The 25,264-nt window shown below is 44.7% G+C and overlaps 1 protein-coding gene across 9 annotated transcripts in view; it reads left to right on the top strand.

Annotated features, from left to right (window-relative positions):
* Positions 1–25,264, top strand: part of NRXN3 (neurexin 3) — a 427,584-nt gene that overhangs the window by 334,173 nt on the left and 68,147 nt on the right. For 5 of the 9 annotated variants that reach the window (XM_069951290.1, XM_069951286.1, XM_069951285.1 and 2 more), the window contains 3 exons: positions 244–415; positions 4,191–4,268; positions 7,139–7,446. In XM_069951290.1, coding sequence (XP_069807391.1) covers positions 244–415; positions 4,191–4,268; positions 7,139–7,446 — 558 coding nt within the window. The remainder of the gene's footprint in view (positions 1–243; positions 416–4,190; positions 4,269–7,138; positions 7,447–25,264) is intronic. The other 4 variants (XM_069951289.1, XM_069951288.1, XM_069951293.1 and 1 more) reach the window with 1 other exon arrangement.

Below are 25,264 nucleotides of genomic sequence, written 5' to 3'. Positions count from 1 at the left end.
CATTTATGCTCAATTGAAATTAAATGTATTCCGGTTTTAGCTCTGTCAGGTTGGGCCTTGGTGGAGGGACTCATAATCCTTAACCACTTTGTTTAACCGAGAGGAGCTGAGTGCCCTGAGGTGATGTCATAGTATGTGGACACATTGACACACTGGACAGGTGGAGGCTGGGCACCTGGTGGACGACACATCTGCTTCTTGTATATACCTGTTTCTGATCTTTTCTCTATCTTTTCTATACAGGAACAGGGGAAGGTTGGAGTGACCTTTAACATTGGCTTAATGGATATCTCCATACGTGAAGAAAGTACCCCTGTGAATGATGGCAAGTACCATGTGGTGAAGTACACTCGGAATGGAGGCAATGCAACTCTACAAGTGGATAACTGGCCCGTCAATGAATACTACCCAGGAGGTATCAACACTACACAAACATGTCCTATAACAGTGTCTAGTGGAGAACGCTGTGAGCCCCAGACAGGGCAGGGTTAATAAGCAGGGAGTTTAAAAACCAAAAGGATGCTTTGAGGCCCGAACTCTTATGCTAAAATATTCTTAGCTTTGTTAAAGGGGTTTTCTGGGAAATACAGATTGATGAGCGTATCAACAGAAGATCAGTCACTGATCAGTGGGAGCCAACACCCAGCAGTCCTGCCATTCTGTTTTGCACCCGCAGTTCTCCGTCATTGAGGCTGGAAGCAGTTTGTCGCGGTGGTGACCTGTAACTCCGCTCCAGTGGTCTGGCCACAACACAATGAACGGAGACAACTGCTTCTGGCCCTGTTCACTAGGCAGTGCAGCTCCCGACCGATCAGTAACTAATCACCTATTCTGTGGACAGCTCATAAGGCTTCTCCACTATCCTGTGGATAGCTTATTAATCTATTTTCCCTTAAAGCACCCTTTAAGATGATCTGTCTATAGAGTGTTGGGTGTATTGCGGAGATGGTAGATGGCGGAGGTTGCAAGACTTGTGTCATAAGTAGAACAGGAATTTCATGTCGTACTAAACAGAGAACGGCAGAAGGAACAAGGCCCACTAACCGGGACCCCCTAACTCCTATTTATTCAGTAACATGCAGCTGTATTTAAAGAAATAGTAATCTCCACATTATGAGGTCGATATTAGGGAAGAATCAGATAAAGATGCCAATAGGACTGCAGTGCTTGCTATAAGGTTTTAGTACTGTACGGGAACAGAGGAGATCCTCCCGGCTGCTTTATTGGGGGATGTAGATAGATGGCAGACATGTCATATCTGAAGAACCTTTTAAGACTGCTCCAATCACGTCACATCTCATCTGTTTCATACTGATGAGGTATGAGGCTTATTGGCTGAAAGTGCAGCTGGCAGTCCTATAATCCGTCATCTGTGGCGTGTGACGCAGCCTGATGATCGTATATCATCACACACAGCAAACACTGTTAATGTAAATGAACAGGATATGTCTTTAGCTCTGCATCTTGCCTATTGCTGCCATCTCTTCCTGATCTCACAGATCATTGTTTTCCTGCCTGTGATCTGACAAGCTGAATACAATTACCGGTATCAAAGAGCTTCGCTGTAAAAGCTTCTCGGAAGCCGATAAGCTTTATAGGGCAGACTGTGAACTTTGAATAATCGAGAGATTAAACCATGCCACCATGAGAGTGAGAAGAGATTGCACTACCGTCTTCTAGATGGAGGAAAGGCATCTCAGGAGACTGGTTATGTGAAGGATTTATATATGCAGACTTCTTGGGTAATCGCTCGTTTTCGCTGCTTTCAGAAGGATCGTTTTTTTCCCCTCCTCACCTGAATCTCTGTAGAGCACTGTTCCCAAACTACAACTCCCATCATGGCTGGACAGCCGAATTGCAGTTTTGCGACAGCTGGAAAGTCACAAGTTGGGGAACCCTGCTCTAGAGGGTAGAAAGTGTATAGTGTATATAAGCAGATCATCAGCAGAGGTCAGTCTGGGCCATTAAACTTGGTGAGCCAGAATTTAGAGAAGCAAGTTCCCCTGGTTTACACGTTTCCATCCATCTTACATTTTTCCTCCAGTTTTGATTGCTGGTTAACATATTATTTTATTGTGTGTTCTTTCTAGCCATTTGAAGTGTATGTCAGCTGCAGACATGTAGCATGTAATTGTGTAATAACACCATAGTTTTGAGCTGTCAAGGAGGCGGGGCTAAGCTGCCGAAGTGCAACAGCATTGCCCACCTCCAGTGCCGAGCCCTGTATAAGTACCACGTGCCTGTGCCGTACATACATATAGTTGTACATCACTGTATTAGTATGCACAGCGGTGGTATGTGTTCTTTATACATTCAGGTCAATCATATGCAGAGTGGTGAGGCGGGTAATGCTGCGGCACAGTAGTAGTTTAGCCCCGTCTCCTTGACGCTTCCAGCTCAGTATATTTTTATGACTTCTGCAAAGGCCCTCCGCTTTAAAAAAAAGGTAACATTCATGTTATTGCACCATTATCTGCAGACGTGTCTTCAGTTCATAGTGTGTTGAGGGACTGACAGATTAACCACAAAATTGACCACAAAAAGCCTAAAAGTCCAATGGATCCTATAATTGCCATGTTGTGGATAAGAGATTGCAGTCTCAGGGCACATTCACACGATCTGTGCCGCGATCCAGAGGAGAATCGGGGCATGGATCTCCTAGCTGGAAACCACCCGCCCAGCAAGGATCCACCTTACCGGCTGCAGAGATGAGATGAGAGGAAAGCACAATGTGCTGTCCTGTCATTTCCTCTCCTACTCACCTATTCCCCCGTGCAGACCGACTACAAGCGATCACTGGAAGTGGCCTGGACTACACTGCTGGGAGAATCCGGTCAGAACGGGGGAATAGGTGAGTAGTAGATGTGATGACAGGACAGCACATTGTGCTCTTCTGTCATCTCTGCGCAGTGGGGGGGGTGGGGGGGGTATTGACCGGAAATGTTTTCGCGGTGCAGTTTAGGGATCTGCGACCACGGACAATTTTATGGGACGTGTGAATGCAGCCTAAGGATGGGAAAGACAGAAATAAGTCAGTGTAAATCTCTTAGCAGATCCTTGTGTCCCCCTGGCTCATGCTCAGAACATTCTTCACCATTGTGGGAAGGTAATATTGCACAGTGGGAAAGCAATCAGGATGGATGGCAGCAGTTATGGCTATAGCATTATACGATGTGTATATAATGGGGCCGACCTGAGGCCTCCTATTGTTGTTACATAGAGCCGTCTCACATGTAAACTACTTGTTCTCACTTAACCTGTCTCTGTGCATTATATCCACGAGCTTAGCACGAACCAGTGTAAACAACAGAGTGCTTGTTCAATGAGATCAGGATGCAGACGCTTTACAGGGTGACACAGAGCCTTCCTCTACAACAATAACCCAGGGCTTTTAGCTGCCTTTCTTGTAAGTGACTTTGACAGTGAGTTGCATCCATCTGTCACAGCATCCGTTTCTTGAAATTCCTATGAGAGTGAAGACGACAGTCCAGCTCCCCCCGCCCACTCCTCAAGTCGCTCGCAAAACTACCCTTGTCTTTTTCTAGTCTGGAAAAGGTGACCGTAGGGATCCCCTGGAGATTTCTGTTCTGGTCGGGGAAGTTAATACAGGCTTGTTGAATACAATTGATTGTATGTACAGTCTGCAGCTTGACCCTATGTTCCGCAGACTGTGTGCTTCCCGTCTGGGGACTGTTTGCAGGGTTTTGAAGTTCTCTATTTGTCAGACACCCTTGCAATATGAATAATGATTTTCCAGTTTCATGGTCAGTTTTGTTGCAGTATTTTGTAACTTCCTTTGTAGGATTTCCAACCACTGCTTGTTATTCAGCCCTGATCACTAGAGCAGTCTGCAACTAAACTCAAACCCAATAAAATCACACTAAGCTTACTGAATTGATGCAAGCGCCATGTCTATGCAGTAGTCATGAAGGCCATTGGTGATTGTACATATCACACTTGTACGTTGCACAATAGTGATGTCATCTGACCACACATGGTGGCACTAGAGCCAGCTGAGGTGCATGAACAGGTCACGCTCAATGCCAGTACCAATGAAAACCAAATGCAAAAATGATGTCGTCCTTGAAGAGTCTGAGTTCTTGATCTGTGCAGCTAAAGCTCTTCAGAATTGTAGACCCACCTATGTAGCCGACTATAACGCCTAATAACGCTGTTTTTTAAACCTTAAGGCAATACCGAGCTACACCAAAAACCGAAACTGTCCTATAAATTGCCTCGGAACCCAGATGATGGCCAGCAAGACAAAGGTAACTAACTTAGTTCTGACCCTGCATGAACCCCAGTGCTGCATGCTCATTGTGGAATGCTATACAGTTTCCGCTCCACAGGCTCAGACACAGTGACTATGGGAGGAGAGGCCTGATATGTATCCTCTGTGTGTTAGCCAGAGGGAAACTACTGAATTGATATAATGATAAATAAGCCTTATTTCTCCTAACATCCTTTAAATAACCTTATAATCCACAAGATGGGAACCCTGAGCCTGTAACAGCCTGAGTTTCTATAGTGCGCTGTCCCGTTAACAGTTAATCCTGGATTATGGTGATGGGCATGTGCATGTTTCTGCCTGCCGTCCATTCTCATTGATCTGATGATTTATGGTGGTTGATGCATGATCTCTATAAACACTGTATCCACCATTCATACACCTGCTCAACAGAAGCGGCTTCCTTCATTACTGTTATGTTTAATTACTTGAGGGAATATTTTCTGAAAAGACAGCAGTAAGAGGCGTTGTGTAATCCTGTAACGCACTGTACAATGTTCTTTGTCTGTCTCTGGGTAGGTCCACATGTACACCCCCTGAATACACGGGCAGCAAGGTGTCAGTAAGGGTCAGCCGAGGACACAGATAAGACTCACATATCACAGACTCATCTCTAGAACAACAGAGCGATCTTTAATCCAGCGCTTTCAACGCCTTCTTTTTCTGTCTTTCCAACTGGGTTTGCATGAGCCTGCAGAGGAGAGGCCTGGCTCTGACTTCATGTTCTTCTCTGAGTCACAGTTCATTGCTAGTTCTGATTCCAGGTCAGAATATGATGAGAAAATCGTCAATATTAAATAAAAGAACACCAGGAATTGTGACCCTGAGCTATGTGAAGTTAAAGCTGGTTCTAATCCAGTCTCATATCACACCAACCCACAATCCACTCCAAGGAAGCTCATTGCTTGAATGTTATGTTACCCACAAAGACTTGTTAGCACTGTCCTCCTCCCATCCATGGGTAGAAATGGCTGGTACCAGACGGTCATCTGTACAAATCTATTACAGAATTAATAAATGGAGGCCCAGGCTTGGCCACAGTGGAGTGAAACTGTTTGGAAAAAAAAGTGGCCATATCTGAGCTGTAACGTGTTTTGTAACCTGAAGCCGCCATTCTTTCAGGCCTGGTCTATAATTGATCTAACCTTATATGTAACTGCAGAGAAGACACTTTGTCTCTTCCATCTCATCGACTGTCCCACATTCCAGCTGTGAAAACTGGATGGATGTCGTGATCAAACCTGACACACCATCTGTGGCCGTCATCACTGCCTTCAGCCACAGGGTCTTTCCTATTGGCTTAATGCAGTCTGTGTGTTGATCACTTTCTAGCAATCCACAGCTGGCACATAGGACGCTGTTCCTCATTTAAAGCAGCAATCCCATCTGCACTGCATCTGCATCCCCCAGCAGCATTTGCGACCGATCCTCACATTGCTCGTGGTAGGAGGATGGCTGATATTTTTTCATTTTCCACTGGCTGCCGAGGTTTCTCTGGAAACTGCCTGCAGACTTTATTTTTTATTTTTTTTTCTATCCAAACCGGGGTCCCTGTTTTTCAGGGCTCAGTATCTCAGGAATGGAAGATGGCACAAGACTTCTGAATCCTGAGTTCAAGAGAGTTGGAACTGGCGTTGCAAAAGGTACCAATAACATTATCTGTCCTGTAAAAAGTTGGTGGTTGCTGCTTTAAAAATCCAAGTGATGAGCGTGAGTGCTAGGTGGCTGCAGTGAGGGTGAACATTCTGCTATAATCGACTGCAGAAGCAGCTCTGAGACAAGAGTGCGCAACGTTTAGGTCAAAACCAGTCAACAAATAATTGATAAATGCGTTTAGAAAGCAAAATGTTGTGTTCAGTTCAAAAACACCATACAATATGTTCAGACAGCAAATCCTGGAACTCTAAGGTTTCCTCTACTTTCTCTAGGTTCTTTAATGTCCTGCCGGGTTCAGGATCTGCCCGGTCGCTCTCCTTCATTCTGTGCTGTTATATCACTCTATGCTCATGTTCTGCCGTGCAGTTTCCCTTGTCTTCTATTTCTTTCCTACCAGCTAAATTACTTAACATTAACAGTAGGAAGGGGAAGCTGGAAAATAACCAACAAGCGGCGGTCTGTGGAGGAGCCAGGGACACCGAGGTCAATGGAAGATATTGATTGGTGTCTGTGTGATGCACGATCTGTTAATGAATCTTGGCCTCCCTCTTATCAGGTTTGCAGACACAGGGACAGAGTCAATGACTTCTAGCCTCCTCACAGAATCGAGGTGGACTAATGTCGGTGACATGATTAAGGGGGTCAATAATTGAGGAGATCGGAGCTGACTGACTGCCGCCATGTCCGCTCTCACAGCTAAGTAACCTAGTGACATTCTCAGGATTAATGCACACAGTAATGCAACCTGTGTAGTCAGGATACAGGACGTAGGCAACATGCTGGCAGTCATGATCCAATTAACAATAGTATTTAATGTGAATTGGATTTTATCAGAATTCCATTAATCCAACATAAAACTAAAACTGGTTGATAAACTGAGACTGAGTAGAGTCTGAAGCCTCCTGTGACTGCAGGACATTTATTGGTGATATCCGCTGGGGGTAGCTGGGTCCCGGATGTTTCACTTTACCAGGTTTTCATGCTTTCTGTAATTATTAGTCATTGCTTTTTAACACCTTTTATTTTTATTCAGCAACGAGACAGGAAGCTGATAAAATATTCTCACCAGGGCTGATGCTCCAGCTGTGCAGACGGGACTCATCTATCAGACTCTTGTGTATCCTAGAAGGTTTCATGTCATCTGTGCTGCTTACGTTTTAAGGTTTTGTGATGTCTCCTTTACTGTCTCTATAGGGCGACCCCTGACCATCTTCAATACCCAAGCACAGATAGCCATTGGAGGAAAGGACAGGGGGAGGCCATTCCAAGGGCAGCTATCTGGTATCTACTATAATGGCCTGAAAGTTCTCAACATGGCTGCTGAACACAACCCCCATATAAACATCAGTGGAAGTGTAAGGCTGGTGGGAGAGGTCCCATCAATCCTTGGGACAACGCCTACCACTTCCATGCCTCCTGAATTGTCTACAACCATCATGGAGACCACCACAACCTTGGCCACTACTACAACAAGAAAGAACCGGTCTTCTCCAGGATCTATGGTACATTCCATTTGTGTTATATACTATGGTCACGCCATGTTCGGCCCTTACAGTTAGGCTGCATTCCCACGTTCCGTGATCATGACGGATCACGGACGTGGAATGCATGTACCGGAGTCCCCCCGCACCCGGACAGCATCTGTAATTAGATGCTGGGAGCAGGGGAGACTGTATTCATAAGCGCCGCGCTGTAATGAATCAGCCGTGCGGTGCTGTTACTACAGTGCGGGGCGCTTATGAATACAGTCTCCCCCGCTCCCAGCATCTAATTACAGATGCTGTCCGGGTGCGGGGGGACTCCGGTACATGCATTCCACGTCCGTGATCCGTCATGATCACGGAACGTGGGAATGCAGCCTAAGGCTGGGTTCACACTATGTATATTTGAGGCTGTATTTGGTCCTCATAGCAACCAAAACCAGGAGTGGATTGAAAACACAAAGGCTCTGTTCACATAATGTTGTAATTGAGTGGATGGCCGCCATATAACCGTAAATAACGGCCATTATTTCAATATAACAACCGTTGTTTTAAAATAACAGCAAATATTTGCCATTAAATGACGGCCATCCACTCAATTACAACATTATGTGAACAGATCCTTTCTGTGTTTTCAATCCACTCCTTGTTTTGGTTGCTATACAGCCTCAAATATACAGCCTCAAATATACGCAGTGTGAACATAGCCTAAAGGCGTATATTATAGAATTTGCTTTGATGGACCCAAATGTATACAGTGCCAGCCACAAATATGGATTGATTTCTGTTGTACAACCAAACTATATAACTATTCAGTATTACCCAGGCATCAAGCAGTCCGGTCATGCTTGCCTTTTTCCCATATACACCTACAGCAATGTTAGTGAATATGTGTACCTAGTGTAGGCATCAGATGCATGTGGTGTGAGGATTGTTCTTGTGTCATAAGAACATTACAGCTCAGTGGGGGTGGGGCAAGAGGCGGAGCTTTGGATAATCAGCATATTGCAAATATATAGTTCTATTCAACAGATTCAAGAGTATTGCTTTTCAGATTGCAAGTGTTGGGGATCTTATATCCCTGTCATGTAAATTCATCAGGAAATTAAAGGCCATTGTGTCTGTGTGATCCCTTCACTGCGCCATGTAGGGATATTTAGATGATCACTTCAGATCTTTGTAATGTTGAGGGATACTTGATCACTGCGGAGCACTGTACCATTTACAGATATCTGTCTGATCACTGCGGAGCACTGTACCATTTACAGATATCTGGCTGATCACTGCGGAGCACTGTACCATTTACAGATATCTGTCTGATCACTGCGGAGCACTGTACCATTTACAGATATCTGTCTGATCACTGCGGAGCACTGTACCATTTACAGATATCTGGCTGATCACTGCGGAGCACTGTACCAGTTACAGATATCTGGCTGATCACTGCGGAGCTGTAAAGGGAAATCAGACTATTCCTGCAGAGCTCTGAGCTGTACATTGGAGGGATATTCTGCAGAGCACTGAGCTGTGATGGGATCTTTGGCTATGGGTGCATTGGAGGGTTATTTTGCAGAGCGCTGTGCCGTGTAGACTGTACAGGTTTGGAGCTGCGCCGGCTCCACAGTTATAAAGCTGTTTGTTATGTTTACCAACAGGGCTCCAATATATAAAAAGTTTTAAACCCTGGATAATCCCTTTTAATGAAGTATTTTTGTTTTCACATGCCAAACAAGCACACAACCCCTACACTACTTCTGCTTAGACATACCGTACCTGTCAGCAGTCATTTCTAGGTTTCCAAACATTGTACACACATACATATACATACACACACACACACACACACACACACACACACACACATCATATTACAAAGTCAGATATATTACACAGATCTTGGCGTTTCTACAGTTTTGAGAAATGAGGCCAATGGTCTCGGGTGTATATTGCTCTTATATACAGCAACCAGCTGCACTGTGATTGGTTCTTACTGGGCACATTTTGATAGATGAGGTTGTATGTTGAGAGCTGCATTGATTTCTGTGTACATTACAAGTCGGGTATAGAATCATCACTATGTGATGACTGTAGCGCTGTGTATGGTTGTCGGTAATTGTAAGGCTTTTACCTAAGCAGAGTTTTGTTGATTTCTTCCCCCACCACACAGCGAGCTCACGTCTGCTCCGATCTGCACACACTAGACCGAATGTGACTTCACAAGGTGACACTAAGCACAAGTGACTGGAACAGAGCATAAAATCTCTTTTCAGAAACAACATCTTAATTACGAGGCTTGTCCCACAAACACGAGAATAATAAGCAGCTCCGGAGCGGCCGCGTTACACAGGTCAAGAGCGCATTAAATTGCTTCTCAGCGTTGGCTTTTATTGGCGAGTTACATTTATGTGAAGATAAATAACACGTTTAACAGGTTTGCGGGTCGCTGAGTAATTATTCTCCTACAATCTCCTGTTGTCTCGCCTTTGAGATTTTCTCTCCAGAATGTGGACACTTTTAATTGTGTGAAGCGCTGACGTTTATTAGATAAAGTGCAGGGCTTGGCTGCTCCTGATCAGGACGCTGGGGTTCACGCACATTCTGCAGCGGGTTCCTGTTACACTGACCCATTTATGAGCCCACAATGTAAGAATTCCCAGTCTTCACCATTGGGAAGTCATGTTCTTGAGCGAGGGTCGAGGGAGGACGCGGATTCTGCTGCGCTAATGCATATGAGTATTAGTACAGACATCTGATAGTGGAGACAGGACTCTCCTGTAAGTCATCCATTATGTCTCCTCTCCAGATGATGGAGCAGGTAATGATGATGACTCATTTATCTTCATCCTACAACCTACTTTCTTATGAGAAGTGATTTTCTGCAGCTGAAGAAAGAACAGCCAGAGATTGGTGAGGTCTACAATTGTTCAGTGATCCTTCCCTGATAGGAATTTTTAGAGACTCAGTTTGCACTGGTTTTGATCACATCCCCTGCAAATATATGTCTCCTCTGTAGAGGAACTTTAGCAGAGGTCACAATGAACATAACAGACCACTGAGTTTAACAAAACAGACTTAATGCCACACAACACAGATGCAGGGAAAAGGGGGAAGGGGAAAGGTAATGCCTCCAGCTCAAGAAGGAGTAGTTGAATAGTGAGCATCTCCAGGGAACCAAATGGCCTTAAAGGCATCCAACTTACTATATAGTGAGGTCGTCAGGCGCAACAATGATCTCAATTTTCTCACTCTGTCAATTAGGGCCCTTGCAAACTGAGTAAAAGAGGCGGAATTCTGCCTGCCCTATTGCTTCAATGAAATTTCTTTTGCGCTTCTGCTCTCCACTCAAAAAATGAACATGAACAAAAAACCATAAGTAGGAAACCCTGGGAGATACAATCATAGTAAGCCCACACTTTCCCAAAAAAACATTAACTCCAGCTAGAAAGTGGGAAAAGGTAGACCTCAGACAGTGAGCCTTCACCTCAGGGTGAAGAGTCCCTTTGCAGGGCTCCCGATAGGATGAGGAGCCTTGGGAACTGACTTCCAAACAGATGGAGGAGAATCCATCACTGTCCAGTCCGCAATCTTTGGATTGCTATTTCTAGGATGGCACAAAATTTGGAGAGGTCAGCAATAGTGTGCAGAACGTCCATCTTTGCGTGCCACCAAAGCAAATAGAAAATTCCACCTATAGGTCACCTCATGATCCCTCAAGGTGGTGAGGAGGGGACGGAGAAGGCGCTGTTTCTGCAAAGTAATTCTCGACAGGTCAGGAAACAACTGGACAGGGGCCCTGTCAAACTCGTGATTTTGCAGAGAGCAAGGTTCGGCCATTATTTTCTCTTTGACCGTGTATTCGTGCAAGCAACAGATAACGTCCCTTGGTGCTCCTGAAGTGGGTTTGGGTCTGAGGGGGCTGTGTGCTCTTTTTTAATTTTATTTGAAGAGAAGGCTTCGCATCCATAATCATATTAAATAAGCCCTCCAGAGTAGAGGCAAGACCTTCATCATGAGAAGCCTCAGGGAGGCCTCTGACCCTGATGTTGTTCTGTCTGCCCCTGTTGTCCAAGTCCTCAACGTGTCACTGCATGTCGTCCAGTGCAGTATTTTGAGCACAAATAGTAGACTGCAGAGTCCCTGTAGAGGTACGGGTGGCATCATTTTCTTCTAGAGACTCAGCGTTGGCTGTGATGTGTTGGATATCTTTTCGCACTTCAGCAAAATCTACTGTGCAGGCCTCCTTCACCTCAGCAACCAAGGATTGGAAGTAGTTTTTTGTAGGCAGCTGGGAGAGAAGTTGTATTAAGTCCCCATGGGTTATGGCACCCGTGCAAGAGGAATCTGGCTCTATGTGGAAGGACCACAGGTTGTTCTGCCCAGCCGTAAGTTTCCCACTTGGAGATAACTGCTTATTGTCAGCTGGTACTATTGCTGAGCACCCGTACTTATTCGTGTCTGTCTTCCGAGATCTTACTGCAGTGGCCATATTGTGTTCAGTTATGTGCTGCAGGTCTTGAAGGGGACCACTCTTACCCTCCTTATATTCCTCACACAATGGGTCCTCCTCTGCTAGCTCGTCATGGGACTGACAGGGTCCATGGGAACAGCACTGACAGGGCCATGATGAAGGAGGAGGGAGCACACAAGCAGGTGTAGAGAGGGTGGAGGGCGGAAGGAGGAGGTGTGGCTGAGCTGGGAAGAGAAAGGAGGAGCCACATAGCGTACAAGATCAGCCACGCTTCTGAGCTGATACCACCGATGTAATAGAAAGGTGTATACAGCTAATACTAGTGATGTAATAGAATGGTGTATACAGCTGATACCAGTTATGTAATAGAATGGTGTATACAGCTGATACCAGTGATGTAATAGAATGGTGTATACAGCTGATACTAGTGATGTAATAGAATGGTGTATACAGCTGATACCAGTGATGTAATAGAATGGTGTATACAGCTGATACTAGTGATGTAATAGAATGGTGTATACAGCTGATACTAGTGATGTAATAGAATGGTGTACACAGCTGATACCAGTGATGTAATAGAATGGTGTATACAGCTGATACTAGTGATGTAATAGAATGGTGTATACAGCTGATACCAGTTATGTAATAGAATGGTGTATACAGCTGATACTAGTGATGTAATAGAATGGTGTATACAGCTGATACTAGTGATGTAATAGAATGGTGTATACAGCTGATACTAGTAATATAATAGAATGGTGTATACAGCTGATACTAGTGATGTAATAGAATGGTGTATACAGCTGATACTAGTGATGTAATAGAATGGTGTATACAGCTGATACTAGTGATGTAATAGAATGGTGTATACAGCTGATACTAGTGATGTAATAGAATGGTGTATACAGCTGATACTAGTAATATAATAGAATGGTGTATACAGCTGATACTAGTGATGTAATAGAATGGTGTTTAGAGCCAATACTAGTGATGTAATAGAATGGTGAATACAGCTGATACCAGTTATGTAATAGAATGGTGTATACAGCTGATACCAGTGATGTAATAGAATGGTGTATACAGCTGATACTAGTAATATAATAGAATGGTGTATACAGCTGATACTAGTGATGTAATAGAATGGTGTTTAGAGCCAATACTAGTGATGTAATAGAATGGCATATAGAGCTGATACTAGTGATGTAATAGGATGGTGTATACAGCTGATACTAGTAATGTAATAGAATGGTGTATACAGCTGATACCAGTGATGTAATAGGATGGTGTATACAGCTGATACTAGTAATGAAATAGAATGGTGTATACAGCTGATACCATTGATGTAATAGAATGGTGTTTAGAGCCAATACTAGTGATGTAATAGAATGGCATATAGAGCTGATACTAGTGATGTAATAGGATGGTGTATACAGCTGATACTAGTAATGTAATAGAATGGTGTATACAGCTGATACCAGTGATGTAATAGGATGGTGTATACAGCTGATACCAGTGATGGAATAGAATGGTGTATACAGCTGATACCAGTGATGGAATAGAATGGTGTACACAGCTGATACCAGTGTAATAGAATGATGTACACAGCTGATACCAGTGATTTAATAGAATGGTGTACGCAGCTAATACCAGTGTAATAGAATGGTGTATAGAGATGATACCGGTGATGTAATAGAATGGTGTATAGAGCAGATACCAGTGATGTAATAGAATGGTGTATACAGCTGATACCAGTGATGTAATAGGATGGTGTATGCAGCTGATAGCAGTGATGTAATAGAATGGTGTATACAGCTGATACTAGTAATATAATAGAATGGTGTATACAGCTGATACCAGTGATGTAATAGGATGGTGTATGCAGCTGATACCAGTGATGTAATAGAATGGCGTATACAGCTGATACCAGTGATGTAATAGAATGGTGTATAGAGCTGATACCAGTGATGTAATAGATTGGTGTATACAGCTGATACCAGTGATGGAATAGAATGGTGTATACAGCTGATACCAGTGATGTAATAGAATGGTGTATAGAGCTGATACCAGTGATGTAATAGAATGGTGTATACAGCTGATACCAGTGATGTAATAGAATGGTGTATACAGCTTATACCAGTAATTGACCAGAATGGTGTATACAGCTGATACCAGTGTAATAGAATGGTGTATGCAGCTGATACCAGTGATGTAATAGAATGGTGTATACAGTTGATACTAGTGATGTCATAGAATGGTGTATGCAGCTGATACTAGTGATGTAATAGGATGGTATATGCAGCTGATACTAGTGATGTAATAGAATGGTGTATACAGCTGATACTAGTAATATAATAGAATGGTGTATAGAGCTGATACCAGTGATGTAATAGAATGGCATATAGAGCTGATGCTGTACTTGTTATACTGTAGTCAGTTCCAGGAATAATTTTAGGGCTGGGCAATACCTCCTATATGTAGGGATGTATTAATAAAAGTTCATAAGTCCTGTTTGCTGTATAAATGCTGTCTCATTAAATGACTGTGTGCTCTGTAATAATTATATATGTGTATGTGTATGGTGTACATGTTCCTGCCTCAATTAGAAACTTAATTCTGCATTTGCTATATATTGTTTTTTGACCAGGCCCCCATTAAAGTCTTTTTTGTTTGGTTGTTTTTTTGCAAAATTGGGTGGTCGGCTCATAGAGGTTTAACTGCATATGTCTATCTATCTAGGAAAATGCTGCAATGTACTTTGAGGCCAGGTCCACGCAGCAGAGATCAGCATGTGCAGTTACATAGTAACATAGTAAATAAGGTTGAAAGAAGACAAGAGTCCATCAGGTTCAACCTAGGGAAATCCTACTGTGTTGATCCAGGGAAGGCAAAAACCCCCATGAGGCGACGAAAATTGCCCCATCACAGGGAGAAAACTCCCTACCAACTCCAATGGCAACCAGAACAATCCCCGGATCAACGTATCACCGGAAATCTAATGCCCATAACTTGTAATATTATTTTACATAGAAAAGCATCCAGGCCTCCCTTGAACTTGTTGTCATGGCCAATTCATTAAATATCATGTGGCAGAGAGTTCCACAGTCTTACCGCTCGTACAGTAAAGAACCCGCGTCGATGCTGATGAAGAAATAGTCTTTCCTCTAGATGTAGAGGATGCCCCCTTGTCATGGTTACAGACCTAGGAGTAAGGAGACCACTACAAAGACCTCTGTACTGTCCATTCATATATTTGTACATTGTGATCAGATTGCCTCCAAGACGTCTTTTTTCTAGCGTAAATAACCCCAAGCTTGATAACCTGTCCTGATCCTGTAACCCACCCATTCCCTTAATGACCTTTGTTGCCCTCCTCTGCACTCGCTTCAGTTCAGCTGTGTCCTTCTTATATACTGGTGCCCAAAACTGTACACAGTATTCCATGTGTGGTCTGACCAGTGATTTATAAAGAGGCAAAACTATGTTCTCATCTTTAGCATCTATACCGCTTTTGCTGCATCCCATTATTTTATTAGCCTTGGCAGCTGCTGCCTGGCACTGATCACTAAAGTTGAGTTTACTGTCCACCAATACCCCCAGGTCCTTTTCGGAAGTAGTTTTACCCAGTGTTTTATTATTTAGCACATTACTGTACTTATTATTTCTACGGCCCAAGTGCATAACCTTACATTTATCCACATTAAACTTCATTTGCCATTTCTCCGCCCAAGCCTCCAGCTTCTCCAAATCCCTCTGTAATATATTATCCTCCTCTGTACTGATTACTTTACCCAGTTTAGTATCATCTGCAAAAATGGAGATTCTGCTCTGTAGCCCCTCTACAAGGTCATTAATAAAAATATTAAAAAGTGGACCAAAAACACTGACCCCTGTGGTACCCCACTAGTAACTAAAACCCAATCTGAATATGTTCCATCAATGACCACCCTCTGTTTTCTACAATCACACAACCAGTTACTTGCCTATTTGCAGACGTTTTCCCCGAGTCACAGCATCCTCATTTTGTAGACCAACTTTTCATGCGGCACAGTATCAAATGCCTTTGAAAAGTCCAGATACACAACATCCACAGCCTCCCCCAGGTCCAGTCTATAACTTACCTCTTCATAGAAGCCGATCAGATTAGTCTGACAGGACCGATCCCTCATAAATCCATGCTGGTGCTGCGTCATAAGATTTTCATAAAGATACACCAGTATAGCATCTCTTACAAACCCCTCAAATACTTTACCTACTATAGATGTTAGACTTACGGGCTTGTAGTTTCCAGGATCACTCTTTGACCCCTTCTTGAATATTAGTAACACATTAGCTATGCGCCAGTCCTGCGGAACAATCCCTGTCAGAATAGAATCTTTAAATATTAGGAATAACGGTCTGTCTAACACAGTATTTAATTCTTGCAAAACTCTAGGATGGATACCTTCTGGGCCCGGTGACTTATGGATTTTAATGTTTTTAAGGCGTCTCCCCACTTCTTGTTGTGTTAGGCAGGTGAGATTTATGGGAGGATTTATATTATTCCCAGTCATGTCTTCTGTTATGGGATTCTCCTCTGTGAATACAGTAGAGAAGAATGTATTTAGTAGATTGGCCTTTTCCTCTTCCCCCTCCACCATTACACCCAGATTATTTTTGAGGGGACCAACATTTTCGGTTTTAAGTCTTTTGTTGTTTATATAGGTGAAGAACATTTTGGGATTAATTTTACTTTCTGTGGCAATCCTTCTTTCTGTTGCTTTTTTTGCTTCTTTTATTTGCTTTTTACACATTCTATTCTGTCTATAGTTGCTCAATGCTTCCCCACTACCTTCTTGTTTTAGTAGTCTGAATGCTTTTTTCTTATCATTCATTGCCCCCCTTACAGCTGACGTTAACCACATTGGATTTATCTTATTTTTACTACTTTTATTCCCATATGGTACAGTATGTGTCGTTCATACGATTTACCCAGGTTGCTCTTAAATATGTCCCATTTCTCTTGCGTACTTTTATTTCTGAAGGCAGTGTCCCAGTCTATGTTCCCAAGGTCCTCTCTTAGTTTTTGGAAATTAACCTTCCTGAATTTAATGTTTTTGTAGCCCCTCTACTAATCATTTTATTAAAGGATAATTGAAAACTTACTATGTTATGGTCACTATTACCTAGGTGACCCCCCCACCTCCATTTTTGATATTCTGTCTGGCCTATTGGTTAAGATTAGGTCCAGGAGTGGCCCCCCTCTTGTTGGTTCATGTACTAGTTGGGAAAGGTAATTACTATTAAGGTAATGTTACTATTTCCAGTATCTGCTTCCCTTCCTGGAGCTGCAGGTCTTTAACTATCCAAATATAAACGGGAAATCAAAGTCCCCCATAATAATGACTTCCCCCTGCTTCGCTGCCGCATCTATTTGTCTTATAAGAAGATTTTCTGACTCTTCCACTATACTTGGAGGTTTATAACTCGCTCCTATAAGAATTTTATTATTCTTCGTCCCTCCCCTTATTTCTACCCAAAGAGACTCCACATTATCATCACTTATATCCTCCCGCAGAATGTACTTAAGGTGGGATTATACATATAGACAGACCCCTCCCCCTTTCTTATTTTTACGGTCATTTCTGAATAGACTATAACCCTGGATATTAACAGCCCAGTCATAACTCTCATCCAGCCATGTCTCGCTTATCCCCACTATAACATATTTCTCTTCAACCATTATGAGTTCTAATTTCTCAGTTTTATTAGTGAGGCTTCGAGCATTAGTATACATACATTTAATATATTTATCCATATTCCCTTTCCTCTTGTCACTAGTGACCTAACCCCTCCCGCCGCTCCACCCCCAGTTCCATAATCTAGGCCCAGTTTTCCATCTACTGTCTTCACTTACTATATTGTAGTTGCCCTCCTCCCCGGTCCCTAGTTAACACTCCTCCAACCTCTTAGTCATCTTCTCCCCCAGCACGGCTGCACCCTCCCCATTGAGATGCAGCCTGTCCCTACCGTAGAGCCTGTAACCGACCGAGAAGTCGGCCCAGTTCTCCATGAACCCAAACTCCTCTATCCTACGCCAGCTTTTGAGCCACTTATTTACCTCCCTAATCTCCCGCTGTCTCTCAGGTGTGGCTCGTGGTACAGGTAATATGTCGGAGAATATCACCTTGGAGGTCCTAGTTTTAAGCTTCCTGCCTAAGTCCCTGAAATAGTTTTTAAGGACCCGCCACCTACCTCTAACTTTATCATTGGTGCCAATGTGCACCATGACTTCTGGGTCATCGCCAGCCCCTCCCAGTAATGTCAGCCTGATCCGTGACTAACTCGAGCGCCAGGAAGGCAACACACTGTTCGACGATCTTGGTCTTTGTGACAGATTGCCCTGTCTGTCCCCCTAATAATTGAGTCCCCCATTATCAGTACCTGCCTGGCCTGCCCTGAGCTCCTGTTTCCCACCTTACTGGAGCAGACACCCCCCTGGCTTTCAGAGGCAGTGTCCTGCTGCAGCAATGCCACCCCTGAATCAACATCCCCCTCATCCGCCAATTTGGCAAACTTGTTGGGGTGTGCCAGATCAGGACTGGCCTCCCTCACACTCTTCCCTCTACCCCGTTTTCTAACTGTGACCCAACTAGCTGCCTCTTCCTCCTGTACCTCCATGCTATCACTCTCTCCCCCATCTACCCCTTGGAGTGCTTGCTCAGTGAGCACCAGACCCCTTTCCTGTTTGCTAATGCATCTCAATCGTCGCAGCTGCTCATTTGGATCCCGGATCTGGGCTTGCAAACCAGCAACATGCACACATCTCTCACAATGGTATGGACCCTCGATCGGTTGATCAAGGATTGCATACAGTTGTGACAGGGGAAGTTACTCTATACTCATCCTGTCTTTGATATCCACAACTGGTTACACATCTTAGCAATATGGTAGTAAGTCTCCAAGGGGAAGGAAAAATCTCCAGGCATAGTTGGTAAATTGATCACTAGGATTTAATGCAGTGACTGCTCTAAATTTTTTGGATTTTAATTGTGGGAATTGGAGAGATGCTTCTGTGTGTCTCTTCCTGGAATTGCCACTATATAGTGAGTGGTTTGTGAATAAACCAAATGTAACAATTTTCTGTAGTGATATATAGTGTATAAATGGTGGAAGCTACGGCACTTTCCATGTTGTGTGCACTGTGCTGTAGATGAGCGGCACCTCTCGGCACAGGGGATAGCACATTGTCTCCCAGCTGCTGGAAGGAATCAGGGCTGTCGCAGAGGTGACCTTCATTGTTCTGGCAGTGGTTATAATCTTCAGAGCACCGTTGTTCTAGATCACAGCTGCATAAATACAGGGGATGACAAGTTATCAGTTCTTCGCTCTTATCCAGTGTTTAGTACACAGCATCCCCTTCCGTCTCCAGCCTGCTCGCCAGTGATGGATGCTGCTGAGCTGTGCAGGAAGAGGTTGAGGTGCTGAGGATTAGTGTTATTATAAGAAGGATCGCCTGTTGTGGTGCTGGAGGACAGCTCAAGGGAAGTGTGAAGAAAGTGAATGTTGTTGGGGATCATTGTGTGCGCCGTGTAGGTAACAGGAATGATGAGCAGTTACAGAGCAAGCAGCACCTTGTAAGTAATCCTGAATATTGCCATAGTGTCCATGTGGATTGCTGTGTAATGGATACAGCATGCACCAACTCAGGGCTCCAGACTAAAAAATTTACCTGGGAGCCATTGGCTCCTAACCTGAAAAATTTAGGCGCCAAATAGAATATTTGGTCGCCAACATTTTAAACCATGTAAAATTAATGTTATGTTACATGGGACTTACTGTGTGCAGAGGCCGCGGCAGCCTCCTCCTCCTTTAGATCCTTTCTTTTCTTAGTTTGAAAATGTTCAACATGGAAACTTGCAACTTGACAACCATATCCAGTCTGACTCAGTACTTCAGCCTCACTTGGCTAGCCTATTAATGAGGCTTACTCTTCTGAACTTGATCTTAAAGGGAACCTGTCACCCCCGGTGACGGGGTGACAGGCTCCCAACCCCCCGTTAGAACCCCCTATACTCACCTCATCGCGCCGGGTCCCGCTTCTGAAGATGGTCGGGGTCACGGAGATCTCAGCCGCTGCAGCCCGGCGTGCGCTGAGAGATGAGTCCAACGCTCATAGAGAATGACGGGAGAGTCCAGCGCTCCGTCATTCTCTATGAGCGTTGGACTCCTCTCTCAGTGTGCGCGCCGGGCTGCAGCGGCTGAGATCTCCGTGACCTGACCACCTCCAGAAGCGGGACCCGGCGCGATGAGGTGAGTATAGGGGGTTCTAACGGGGGGTTGGGAGCCTGTCACCCCGTCACCGGGGGTGACAGGTTCCCTTTAAAAGCTTGCAACAGTCTATACATACTGAGCTAGACTTATGACTGCAGCCATAGTGACCCCCCACAAGATGTGTATATAGATAGATATATCTCTCACCTAGTGACTAATGCAAGTGACCCCCTACAATACAGACACCTGAGGGGCCCTGATAATAATAATTGTGCATATATCTATCTCTTAGTGTCTGCAGCCAGTTTGCCCTACACTTATAGATGGCCCCCTCCCCTTATAGATGACCCCCTCTACCCCCATTATAGATGCCCCCTCCTCCCCCCCATTATAGATGCCCCCTCTTCTCCCCCCCTTATAGATGCCCCCTCTTCTCCCCCCCTTATAGATACCCCCTCCCCTTATAGCTAGCCCCCTCTCCCCCCCTTGAAGATGGCCCCCTCTCCCCCCATTATAGATGCCCCCTCTTCTCCCCCCTTATAGATGCCCCCTCTTCTCCCCCCCTTATAGATACCCCCTCCCCTTATAGCTAGCCCCCTCTCCCCCCCTTGAAGATGGCCCCCTCTCCCCCCATTATAGATGCCCACTCTTCTCCCCCCCTTGAAGATGGCCCCTCTTCTCCCCCCATTATAGATGCCCCCCCTTCTCTTCCCCCCATTATAGATTGCCCCTCTTCTCCCCCCATTATAGATGCCCCCCCTTCTCTTTCCCCCATTATAGATGCCCCCTCCTCCCCCCCATTATAGATGCCCCCTCCTCCTCCCCATTATAGATGCCCCCTCTTCTCCCCCCCTTATAGATACCCCCTCCCCTTATAGCTAGCCCCCTCTCCCCCCCTTTCCTCTATGCTAAGCAGTATTTAAAAAAAACAAACACACAAACTCACCTGACAACCCGCTCCCCCGGCGATCCTCTTCTTCTTCGGACGCTGTCCCCGGCTGATGCGCGGCTGTCGGGGGTGTCCCGTCCTATCCCCGGCAGCGCGGCGCGTCAGTGAGCTCTCTGTACGCCGGGGCTGTGACTTTTGACACAGGAAGCGTCTCTGACGCGCGCTTCCTGTGCCGGAAGTCAGGGCCCCAGGCAGCTCACATCAGCCGGGGATACTTAAAGAGACAGCGCGCCGCCGCCGGGGCCAGTCGCAAATGGCGCCCAGATTAATAAATCTGGGCGCCATTTGCAAAACATCAGTCGCATTGGCGACCATTTTGGTCGCCATCTGGAGCCCTGCAACTGTTTCCGGACAGACGACACCCTGTTGTGTACAGACATTGAGAGTCTGGAGGTGGCTATAGACAGTCATTAACCAGCTGAAAACTATAGTTACCATATCAGTTCTATTATAATTGGCACGGAACTTGTCCTATGAGTGCTGCAATAATAGCATTACATTGGAGACATCATCTATCTTGATAAATATCTAGCCCTGGATGAACTTTTATTACAGGATGAGCTTAGACTACAGTTGGTGCTTGAGACACAATCTATAACATAGTGTCACATGTTCAAAGCTTACTACATCAAGCTGAATGTAAATTAAGCCCTGTTCACATTATGTTTTAGAACAAAGGTTTCCATCCAGTTGCCTAAATGTAGTAATAGCCTGTCTTGCCATGAAGTGATAACTGTGGCCAATCCCTTTGAATTAGCACCAATCTACTGTATCGCCATTGGTAGCGAACACTGGTTTTCCATGATATTTTATCATTGATTATAGATGCATTCACTGTCACAGACCAGCATTAGGCCTTCTGATCCCAGTTACACAGTCATACCTTGCCCTGAAGCTGTAGACATCCCAGCACAATCTGTGCAGTCATCACATGGGGAATGCTTAAAATCAAAGAGCAAGGGAGACGTTCTGCTATTATAAGCGATGCTTTGGTTGGTATTGAAGAGAGTCAGATTGCATATCCCCATAGGACTATATTGTGTATTGTCTCTGCGGTGCCATCATTAATGGGCGCTCGTCCTGCACTCTTAGAGTTATGGCTAATTCAGCCTCCTTTGTGTATTCCCTATAAAAAACCGAGGAGGATAAAACTTAACGAAGGAGTGAATGGGGAGCGAGTGCATTAAAGAAGACGTAAGTCAGCGCTGGCAGGACACAAATCACTGCCTGACACAACGACTTTGCCAGGCCTGGGAGGTGCAGATTTATCTCTCACTTTCAGGAGGGCTGCAGATAAGTTCCCGACTGCTCGCAGTGAGCATTAAAATGAGGGATGGCTCCTTCTGCCAGCACCCAGGACACATTGAGTCCTTCATAAAGGAGCTAATTCCCCTGCTATCCCAGCTACTTAACTCTAACCCACTGCAAGATACATAACTCTGTGCTAATGTGATGCCGACTAAATGGCATAATGGACCATTTTAATCCTTAGATTTGTTCCACCATTGTCTTATTATGGGAAGCTTTATGGCAGATGTGCAGACATCTCTGACCTAGTATAATTCGGATGTTATCCGGGTAGAGAATGTACATCCCCATTGTGTGCCTCAATCATCCCATCTGCACAATTGTGACTAGAAGACACTCATGCTCCTTTGCCGCCTCCTCCGTTTGATTCACTGGTCTGTAGTTATTGAAGCTTTGCTGTGAGTGAGACCACGGTCTTGGCGATTGCGCTGTATGGAGATCTCTTCTGGCCTCTCGTCTTGTAGCAGTCCTTTGTTTTTCTTGACTGCTTTATCTTTTGATGTTAATAATTAATCGAAGTAGTTAAAAGCTTCCAGCACTTGTCTTTACCATCAGCTGTAACGTCCCTTCTTTCCTGTTGTCATAACTACAGCTCTTTATATGTTCCACTTGTGAGGCATCTACCATTGTGTGAAGGGTTAAGCTGGAGCTGCTGTTTTATGTGTAGCTGTGACAGAAGTTTGAGAAGCTCCATCCTCAGGATAAGTATATTATCCGGCTCTATTGCAGGCCGTACATCACATTGCCAGTAATAACTGTCAGCGTTGAATAAAACTCTGTTGAGGGTGGGGGCAGGGGCTGCTTTATTGTGCCCTGCTTTAGTGCAGATAAAGATTTGCTCCTTGTATGTCGGGCAGAAAGGTGATGAGATCATTAGGAGTAAATCTCATACAATCCTAATTTATAACAATTCATAGCTGGACAGTGGGGACTTGGTCTTCAGCAGATAATGGAACAAGCTATTGCACAGCATCTGATGGAGGGAGCTGTCCCGGGTCCTGGAGGCAGCAGGAACCCTTCTTGTTCCTCATTTGTCTCTCAATGTTCTTGTCTTTCATCTTATCGCTGATCTGATTAGAAGGGTCTTACTACTAAATAGCTAGAGCTGCAAGAAGTACAAAGAACCCCAAGTTCTACACCCAGTTTATTCAGTACATAATTGTGATATTAATTCTGGCTATATGTTGCTGTGTGGTGGAGCTGGACACTGGTATCACGCGGGTGACTGCTGCAATATGCCGGTAGCTGCTATGTCAATGAGGGCTGATAGATGAGGCAATTACATTGTGTTGCTTGTTGTGAGATTGGCAATGTCCACTACTGAATGCCCTCATCATGTGGACATGAGCTGAGGATGTGGCGCTTTGTACCAGATGCGAGATTGTAGAGGCCATCACTCATGACACTTCATGGTCAAATGACTAGTTCAGTAAAGGCTTTTAATTTACTGTGCTGCTGACCTATCAATATCCCGAAATTGGTAATTTCAGTCTATTCAATGTTTCCTCAATTATTCCTACAGATTAGTTGTAACTCAGATAAAGAAAAGATGGACGTGAGAGAATTATGTAAATTATATTTACAGACGATCAAACCTGTTCCGGCATCCTCCTCTGGTTTACAGAATAAAGACTGTAAATTATCACATAAATGATCTTGCTTTACAGTAACACCATAGCTTGCGGTGCAATGAGCAGATTGTGTAAACCAGTCACCTCAGCTGCTTTGGCTTCCTGTCCACCTCCTCCAGGCACAAGGAAAGGGGCCATGGAGCTCTCATTCCCTGATGGGAATGCCCCTTTAATATTGTAATTTATTACTCCTCCTGCAGTCCCATCCTAGAGCTATTACCTTTATTTAAAAAAATTATGTTTTTTTACTCTGGTCTAACCATAAACTGGACTAAATCCGCTATAATGTATCTTGGCCCGGACAGGGATGGCCTATTGGGGTCTTCGGTGGAGGGCTTGAAGGTTGGTCAATGAGTTTAAATACTTGACCCTTTGCTGGTTCACTTCAAGGAGAAATTCCGGATCTGGTTCGCTGCCCCACTTGGTGGTGGGCAGAATCAATAAAATTGTGGTGTTTCCCAAATGCTTATATATTCTGCAACATGCTATGAATTCTGCACTCATTTCTTTCATATGCACCCACCCCCAGGGTAATTTTCCCTGCACTTACTACAGCATGGCGTGTTTAGGTCTCTGTAAAGTTGGTGACGTGACACAAACGTCCGACTCATGCTGCTCCAGTTCATCCTGCCACTGCAGCAGTCTGTCAACCCCCCCACCCCCACCCCCAATCCTCACCCAGCTCCCTGCACCCTTCCCCATGCTGGCGGCCCTCGGCAATGCTAGTCTGGCAGCCACCGACTCCCATTACCTCTTACCTCTGCCAGCTGGAGAAGGGTGCTGGGAGAAGCTCCAGGCCAGTGGGGGGCTGTCTGCAGCAGCAGGGAGCAGCTCCTGACTGTTGCCAGACTAGTGGTGTCGCAGGGTCTGGGGGTGTTTGTGTGGTAATCTCCTCTCTATATGATAACCTGATACAAGCCAAGGCACACAATAACCCATTACCTTCCACGGCAAACTGGAGAGCTCAAATTCAAATTATTTTATATAGAATGGGCACAATCCCTGAACCTTCCTGCCCCAAGTGTCATTACTAAGTGGTGGACTTTTGGCATTTAATATGGCCGTATCCTCGAATTGCCGTGATAAGGTTAAAGTTTGATGTTGACCTGACTCTATGGAGACAAGTCACAACCCAGGTATAGGATGGTTTCAGATTTAGAGTTAGCAGCTGCAGTTCTGCTGACACCTTAAAATCACAGACGCAGACAGCTGATGTACGTATCAGTAATGTAA

Source organism: Dendropsophus ebraccatus, chromosome 13 (assembly GCF_027789765.1).
Source record: "Dendropsophus ebraccatus isolate aDenEbr1 chromosome 13, aDenEbr1.pat, whole genome shotgun sequence".
Taxonomy (NCBI): domain Eukaryota; kingdom Metazoa; phylum Chordata; class Amphibia; order Anura; family Hylidae; genus Dendropsophus; species Dendropsophus ebraccatus.
The sequence above is the reverse complement of the archived record's forward strand: the minus strand, read 5'-3'. Positions and strand labels throughout refer to the sequence as shown.